Below are 9,457 nucleotides of genomic sequence, written 5' to 3' on the forward strand. Positions count from 1 at the left end.
CACTGTGCTAATGTATGTGAAAGGTGTTTCTTGCACTCTTAGCTGCACTAGGGAAGTGCATTTTTATGAACTCTGCGTGGAGAATCCCATTGATCCTGTCCTTAAGGACCATCTTGTCAGCGTCATCAGTCACATCACTGGGATTCAGGAAGAAAAAGTGAAGATAATCCCCTTGCCCCACCAGCAAGGCCCCCAATCCCAATTCCCTGCTGAGATGACAAGCACTGGTTTAAAGAGCCAGGCGTCCCTTTATTGCTTCCCCTATCAGATTACAGGCTCTGGGGGGTGGAGGGAGGCTATTTTTAGAAGCCAGGGTTCTAAAAATAGCCCAGAGATGTTTGGAATTGCGTCACAAGAGGTAATTTTATCCCCTGTTTGGCCTGGAGGGCCCCACTTCTCCCCCCTCCTCCCATGAAGGGGCCGAATACAAAAGGAGGGATGGCTGGAGGATGCAAAGGCGGCAATTTCAGACCCAGGCAGAGGAAGCAGAAAGGTAAGAGTTCCTTTCAAGGTGGGGAGAAAGCCAGATTCAGACATCATCAGGGGCCACTGATTTTGACTCATTGACACAATTTTGCAATGGTCCTATTTTACAGCATGGAACTGTACATTATGTGGAACCTAAATCCCCCAAATCCCCCAATTTAGCTACATTAGCAGGGAGATCCTGGGATTTTTGATCTCTTGCCCTCCAAAAATTGCTTCCAAGCACTGAGATTAGCGAAGTAGTAGCAATGACCTTAGAGTACCTTGCTCAGCGGCTGGCTGATGCTTCATAGCACTTCAGTCCCAGCAGTACCACCCAGCGGCCAATGGAGACACTAAAGTACAAGGGGATGTTTATTAGGCAGCTGTTAAACAAAAAATCTGTTCTGAAGCCAGTTACCAGCTGGCTTTGGAAATCCAGAGTCATAGAAAGATCAGCTTATGCCGATTCCTAGAGAATTTGTCTCTGGCTACAGTGACATATGTCTTGTCTGGACTACTGTAACACAATCTATGTGGGGCTGCCCTTGGAAACTGTTCAGAGCAGCCAAATAACAGGGAGGATATTAGTAAAGGTAAAAGTTTTCCCTGATGTTAAGTCCAGTCGTGACCAACTCTGGGGGTTGGTGCTCATCTCCATTTCTAAGCTGAAGAGTCGGTGTTGTCCGTAGACACCTCCAAGGCCATGTGGCCAGCATGACTGCATGGAGCGCCGTTACCTTCCCGCTGGAGCGGTACCTATTGATCTACTCACATTGGCATGTTTTCGAACTGCTAGGTTGGCAGGAGCTGGGGCTAACAGCGGGTGCTCATTCCACTCCCGGGATTTGAACTTGGGACCTTTTGGTCCACTGTGCCACCAGTGGCCCCTAGGGAGGATATTACTCCCATATAAATATTGTCACTGACTACTACCTTTGGATACAAGTTAAAGTACTGGCCCTATACAGCTTAAATCACGAGTCTTAAGATCCCTAAAGAGTGGGCTTTCTTTCAGTGCTGCCATCATCAGAGATCAGCAAAAAGGAAAAAAGGAAAAGTATGGTATATAATATAATATAAAGTAAGTTATGTTATAGTTCTATACTTCTATAGTGATATAGTCACTTATATATTATGATTGTAGTATCAGTTTATGTATTCCAACTGTACAGATAAATACATATAATTCAAAATTGTCTCAAATCTGAATCGGGTTTAAATAAACCTGATGATTGACCGTAACTCCGTTCCTGTGGTTTACACAATGAATAATGGTAGACTTATGTATAGTATCAATATCAATATAACAAACCACGTATAATCCAATGTCCAATTTTAACAAATATAATTATTGGTACATAAAGTAGTCTTATTAAAGACTTGATAATATTCTCAAGGTTCGTAACACTCTTCTTCAAAATCAATCATTCAAAGTAAATCAAAGTTTCATGTCAACAGTAACAAAGAAGGATAACTCCCTGGTTAAAGGAGTATATTGGTGGATTCCAGAGTCTACACAGTATATGGATCCCAGAGATAATGTGGTCAATCAAATCTGGTTGATACAACTGGTCTCCCAGGTATGCATCCAGTTTCGGCGACCTTCTTCAGATAGACCTTCTTCAGGTAATCCTGGAGTTCCCTCTGTTTGCTTTAGGTAGTATATCTTGATGCTCTGCTGTCTTATTTCTTCTTATAAAAATAAATAGAAAAGAACTATCTAGTGCTCTATTTGTGAGTCAAAATAATACATACTCAAAATAGACATGTATAATACACCAGAGATCAGAGATCATCATCAGAGATCAGCCAAGAGAGAGACCCTTCTCAGTGGCTGCTCCCAGGCTGTGAAATCCCCTTCTCCAGGAGACCCAGTTACAACCTCCATTTCTCTCTTTTCACTAGTAGGCAAAGACTTGCATTGTCGAAGGCTTTCGTGGCCAGAATCACTGGGTTGTTGTGAATTTTTCTGGGCTGTATGGCCATGTTCCAGAAGCATTCTCTCCTGACAATGAGACCTCACAACCTCTGAGGATGCCTGCCACAGATGTGGACAAAATGTCAGGAGAGAAAGCTTCAGGATCATGGCCATACAGCCCAGAAAACTCACAGCAACCCAGGAAAAGACTTAATTTTTTTATTCCAGTGGCATGTAATTATCAATTGGTTGCAGGGAATATTACTAGCCACTCATGTGTGTCTCGTATTTTTTACTTTCCTATTATGTTTTTAAAGGATTTACACTTTAAAAAAATTCCCAGTGCTTTACATGATTTGATTCATTGCATTTTAACTTTTTTCATATTCATGTTTTTCACTTTACCTTGTTTTAGTCTTTTTATAAGCCACCACTGGTCCCATGCCAGAAGAAAAGCAGCATTAAAACATATTCACAGCAGGGAGGGAACCAGCAAATGATTAGTACAGCCCAGTTAAGTCTACCTGTTTGTTGGCCCTTTTCCCCCAAAGATCTGCCTTTCTACATCCCAGACATTTAGGCACCAGATCCCTTCCCACCTTGGAAGCTAAGCAGGGTCAGCCCTGGTTGGAACTTGGATAGGAGACCACCAATGAATACCAGGTGGTGTAGACTACATTTTAGATCAGTGCAATGATTCTCAACCTGTGGGTCCCCAGATGTTTTGGCTTTCAACTCCCAGAAATCTTAACAGCTAGTAAGATGGTTGGGATTTCTGGGAGTTCTAGGCCAAAACACCTGGGGATCCACAGGTTGAGAAACACTGGATCAATGGTTCCCAACCTTTGGTCCTCCAGGTGTTTTGGACTTCAACTCCCAGAAATCCCAGCCAGCTTACCAACTGTTAGGAACTGTGGGAGCTGAAGTTCAAAACACCTGGAGACCCAAAGTTTGGGAAACCGCCGTTTTACATTAAGGAAATAGCAAGAACTATGGTACCTCCTTGCCTAAGAAACTCTATGAAATTGCAATTTGAAGCCACAATTTATACACATACTCAGTGATAAAGGGAACACACTCTGTTAAGGCCATGCTCAAAGGTGCTTTTTGTGATTATATTTTTTAGGATTGATCTCTGCAGAATGTAAAAATGGTACTTCTTGAACTACAGTTACCAAAATCTCCTGACTATCATAAGGAGCATAATCTAAAAAGTATTTTTTTCCAAACTGTGGACATCTGGCATTTAAAGAACCGATTCAACTGGGCCTTGATACAAATTAGTCTATGCTCAGGTATCAATGATGGAATAACCCCCAAAATAGATGTCCCTCCAAATCTCCCTTTTAGAGACCCTTATTCCCACCCACCTCCCTGAAGATTCTCGATGTGGCAATACTTCTTTCTGGTCGCCTCTTTGAACTACCACTTTTTCTGAAAACCCCACAACCATCCTGATGATGCAAGGTTTTCAAAAGCAGTCACGAACAGGGCCCGAATACTTTATGCACCAAAAATATAAATACTGCAGCACCTTAAAAATTGACAACAATATTCGACCCTATACAGGGTTGGCCTATAAAAGATTAATGCTGGCTACTGAAATTTTGATGTTGGCTACTGAAAATTTAATGCCAGCATCATGCCTCAGAACTGACAAAGATGAGTGTAATTTTTTTAAAAACTTAAAATTCATAAAAGGCAATGAAGATGAAAAATTGGTCAATATGTACTGAAGAATTATATAATATGTAGATTTGCCTGGGTAAGCAATATCTTTTGTAACATATGAGTGATTATATTAACATATTAATGATCAGCTTTCCGCATGAACTGAAGAGTTATTTATTCACCCAGAATCTAGACTTAATTTCTGCAGCTGTGCTTTTCAACAGGTTATGGGCTCTCCTAGTGTTTTTTTTCCCCCTTGCATTTATTAAAGATTGATTGTATGAATTTATTGTGTTGATTAGTGCTGGGCTCCACTTTGGGATTGTTTATATAATGAAGAGTACAGTTTGGAAAAGCAACTTGGTTGGTCTGTATTACAAGAATCTCCTTGGGAAATAGTTGGGAATTGGAGTCCAAGGAAGAAACTTTCCCAAAGCTATTTGAAACAAGGGCAATAAAATAAATTACAGTTAATGGGTTGCTTTGAGTTTTCCGGGCTAAATGGCCATGTCCCAGAAGCATTCTCTCCTGACGTTTCGCCCACATCTATGGCAGGCATCCTCAGAGGTTGTGAGGTCTGTTGGAAACTAGGCAAGTTGGGGTTTATATATCTGTGGAATAACGTCCAGGGTGGGAGAAAAAAAAACTTGTCTGTTTGAGGCAGGTGTGAATATTGCCCAGTTTGATTAGCATTGAAAAACCTTGTAGCTTCAAAGCCTGGCTGTTTCCTGCCCGAGGGAATCCTTTGTTGAGTGGTGTTAGCTGGCCCTGATTGTTTCATGCCTGGAATTATCTTGTCTTCTGAGTGTTGTTCTTTATTTACTGTCCTGATTTTAGAGTTTTTAAACACCGGTAGCCAGAATTTGTTCATTTTCATGGTTTCCTCCTTTCTGTTAAAATTGTCCACATGCTTGTGGGTTTCAATGGTTTCTCTGTGTAGTCTGACATAATGGTTGTTAGAGTGGTCCAGCATTTCAGAACCAACCTGGACACGGCATATTATTTGAGAACACAGAAATGCTCTTCTAGGCATTTGCTGTTCCTCCAGAATGATTTTATGGTCAACTTCAAGCAGATGTTGACCACTGAATTGAACTGAAGGACCAATAAATTTCCCTCAGGGAAATTATGTGTTTTGATTCCACTTTTGCAGGGGCCTGGCACCCTCTGTTTGCCACCGTAACAAATAACTTTATCCAGGTTGGTCTCAAAGCTCCATCCTCTAAGAATCCTGCCACTAACCCTGCCCTTGTTTCCTCAGTTTTTTCCTTTGCTGGACTGGGCACTTGGGCTAAATGATGATAGCTTCAGGATGGAAGTTGTGGTTGTGCTAATGTATGGGGTTCTGCACTGTGTTAAAGCGCTGAGCTGCTGAACTTGCAGACCAAAAGGTCCCAGGTTCAAATCCCAGGAGCGGAGTGAGCACCCGCAGTTAGCTCCAACTTCTGCCAATCTAGCAGTTCGAAAACATGCAAATGTGAGTAGATCATTAGGTACCACTCTGGTGGGAAGGTAACGGCATTCCATGCAGTCATGCCAGCCACACAACCTTGGAGGTGTCTACGGACAACGCCGGCTCTTCGGCTTAGAAATGGAGATGAGCACCAACCCCCAGAGTTGGACATGACTGGACTTAACATCAGGGGAAACTTTTACCTTTACTATGACCTGACTCCAGTTCAAGCTTGGCAACTAGCCAGTGAGTGGTGTAAAAACAACAGATAGATATAATAGATAGATATAATAATAGAATAATAGAGCTAGAAGACACCCCAAAGGCCATCCAGTTCAACACCATCCTGCCATGCAGAAAAGCACCCCTGTGAGATGGCCATCCAGCCTCTGCTTAAACATATCCATACCTTCCAATCATGACCTCCCTTACCATCAGGAAGCTTTTTCTAATCTCCCCCCCCCCCCCCCTGCAGTTTGACTACATTGCTCCATATCCTACTGTCTACAGCAGGCATAGGCAAAGTTCGGCCCTCCAGGTGTTTTGGACTTCAACTCCCAACATTCCTAACAGCCGGTAGGCTGTTAGGAATGGTGGGAGTTGAAGTCCAAAACACCTGGAGGGCCAAACTTTGCCCATGCCTTCTCTAGAGCCCAGAAAACAAGAATGCCCCCTCCTCATCTTTACGCAAAGCAATATCAACCAGTAATTATCCCTTCCTGTTCTTATCCAAAACTCTGTTGCTCTGACTCTGCACCCTATCAGCTTCAGGCCTTTTCTGTCTGAAATCTAAAACCAGCTTTCAACTCTGTCTGCCTTTTCCCAGAGGTGGGACTCATCCTTGTCAATACCTCCGTTTCTCTTTCAAGTCTTCCTGAGCCAGGATTAAGGTAAAGGTAAAGGTTTCTCCTGACATTGAGTCCAGTCGTGACCAACTCTGGGGGTTGGTACTCATCTCCATTTCTAAGCCAAAGAGCCGGCGTTGTCCGTAGACACCTCCAAGGTCATGTGGCCAGCATGACTGCATGGAGCGCCGTTACCTTCCCGCCAGTGCGGTACCTATTGATCTACTCACATTGGCATGTTTTCGAACTGCTAGGTTGGCAGGAGCTGAAGCTAACAGTGGCCGCTCATTCCGCTCCCGGGATTTGAACCTGGGACCTTTCGGTCTGCAAGTTCAGCAGCTCAGCGCTTTAACGCACTTCGCCACCGGGGCTCCTTGAAAGCAAGGCTACCTGTCCCACCATAAAGACATCTTGAACCTCTGCAAAACTTCGAATGCCCCCAACCTGCTACTTTGCTCCTTTCTGTGGACAGTGCCATTTCGGCTGTGTAAAAATCCCCATTCTAGCTACTGTAAAGTATCAGGGTGACATAGTGGTTTAAATGTTGGATTGTGACTTTGGAGACCAGGGTTTGGATCCCTTCTCAGTCATGGAAGCCCACTGGGAGACCTTGGGCTAGCCACACTCTCTCAGCCTATGAGGATGGCAATGGCAAACCTCTTCTGAATAAATCTTGCCAAGAAAAACTCATGTTTGGGTTGATTTGGGGTCAGCACAAATAAAAAAATGACTTGAGAGTCCACAAGAACGACATAGTTGTATTTTCATCAGAATCCTGGCCTCTCTTTGTGTGTATGTGTGTATGTTAATTGGGTTTTTATATTGGAATATTATGTTTTAACTGATTATGTATTGCAGTCGGATGTATTTATATGAATTTTATATGTTTGAATCCCACCCATGGGAGAAAAGTGGGAAAAAATGAACAAATAAATTACCATATAGACTCGAGTATAAGCCGACCTGAATATAAGCCGAGGCACCTAATTTTACCACCAAAAAACTGGGAAAGCATTGACTCCAGTATAAGCAGAGATAGCAATTAAATTACATTAATTGAGGCATCAGTAGTTTAAATGTTTTTGAATCTTTACATCAAACTGTAATTTAAGATATGACTGTTCAACTCTGATTAAACCATTATTTTCATCTTCAATGTAAATGTGCTTATGTATCCTTTTAATAATAGAATGAAATAATAAATGTAATAATAATAATAATAAATGCAGTAAAATAATAAATGTAATAATAAATAGAGTAAAATAATAAATGTATTAAAATAATAATAATATAGTAAAATAAATGTAAAAGTAACAATAATAGAGTAAAATAATAACTGTAATAATAATAATAATAAATGCAGTAAAATAATCACTGTAATAATAAATAGAATAAAATAATAAATGTATTAATAATAATAAAAATAGAGTAATATAAATGTAAAAGTAACAATAATAGAGTAAAATAATAAATGTAATAATAATAATTAATAGAGTAAAATAATAAACGTAACAATAACAATAATAGAGTAAAATAATAAATATACCATATATACTGTACTTGAGTCTAAGCCGACTTGAATATAAGCCCACCAGTACCCTCACCCGAGTATAAGCCGAGGAGGTTTTTTTTTTCAGTCCTAAAAAAGGGCTGAAAAACTAGGCTTATACTCAAGTATATACAGTATATACATATACATATAAATACTGTATAATATATATATATACACACACACACAAACACATACATTAACTTTCTTCCCTCCCACCCCTGCCATGGTTCCACAGAAAAATTACCCACCTGTAGCATCTAACCGCAGGATGCAAACTCTCACCGAAACTAATAAGAGAATGAATTTAATAGTTTTATGCTACCTTTGAATGCCTAAATCCAACAGCATCCATAGCTAGTAATTTTGTTTTAATGTTCGGATGAGGATAATATATCTCACAGCCAAAGTAGACATTTAGACATTACATGATCAATTCAAGGCTGGAACATTTTACATTATCTTACTTTTTAAAAAACCTGCAAGGAGGTTTGGCCTGGGGCCATGGCATCTATGTCTATTCGTGTCCTCTCTCCTCCTGCATCCTCCACTAACTCAGACTTGAGCTCTCTCTAACAAGCAAGGAAAGAAGGAAGGAAAGAAAGAAGGGTTCATCCTAGTCCTCAGTCTTCTACCTTTTCCTTTCCAGAGAAAATTACATTTTTATTACAGTATACAATTACCTTGCCCTGTTTAATGAATTTTGTGTAGGGAGTAATGTCATGATTATGAGTTTTCATTTCTATCCCCCCTCCAAGTTTTCCCACTGCTTCCTCGAAGTAATTTCACCATTTTTCAAATGTAGCCAGAATGGATACTTTTTGACACACTTGGGTGCTATAAATTACTGCCCTGTGATACAAAACTGTTGTGGAATTTTTGACAATATTTTCCCAGGATAAGTCTGCCTCTCTCTCAGTGGGTTTCCATAGCCAAGGAAGAATTTGAATCTTGGTATCCAGTGTCATAGTCCAATGCTCAAACTATACAATGCTATTATTCCTCATTAAATAAATATAAATAATATAATTTACACTCAACTACAAGTAATTAATCTATTTCTTCATTTCCAAGATACATTTTGTTTCTCCATATAAACATTCTAAGGAGGCCCCGTGGTGCAGCAGGTTAAACAGCTGAGCTGCTGAACTTGCTGACTGAAAGGTTGGCGGTTCAAATTCGGGGAGCAGGGTGAGCTCCCGTTGCTAGCCCCAAACTGCCATTTGTAGTTTGAAATGTGAGTAGATCAATAGGTACCACTCCAGCTGGAAGGTAATGGCGCTCCACGCAGTCATGCCGGTCACATGACCTTGGAGGTGTCTACGGACAACGCCGGCTCTTTGGCTTAGAAATGGAGATGAGCACCAACCCTCAGAGTCAGACACGATTAGACTTAATGTCAGGGGAAAATATGACATTAAGTCAGGTTTTTAAGATATATAAATAAAGCTTTTGTTCGGTTGATGGTACTGAAGCTAGCATGTGTTTTACTAACAATGCCTTCTTATAATCAAAGAAATATGGTGCTTACTTCCAAGCTCTAGTTATTCAAT

General features: G+C 40.8%; 1 protein-coding gene across 1 annotated transcript in view; it reads left to right on the forward strand.

Annotated features, from left to right (window-relative positions):
- The first annotated feature begins 268 nt into the window (after positions 1-268).
- The window catches only part of LOC103277902 (neuronal PAS domain-containing protein 4), a 54,846-nt gene continuing 45,657 nt past the window's right edge, over positions 269-9,457 (forward strand). The window contains exon 1 of the mRNA XM_008104927.2: positions 269-493. Coding sequence (XP_008103134.1) covers positions 450-493 — 44 coding nt within the window. The 5' untranslated portion in view covers positions 269-449. The remainder of the gene's footprint in view (positions 494-9,457) is intronic.

This window comes from Anolis carolinensis, chromosome 1, assembly GCF_035594765.1.
Source record: "Anolis carolinensis isolate JA03-04 chromosome 1, rAnoCar3.1.pri, whole genome shotgun sequence".
NCBI lineage: Eukaryota > Metazoa > Chordata > Lepidosauria > Squamata > Dactyloidae > Anolis > Anolis carolinensis.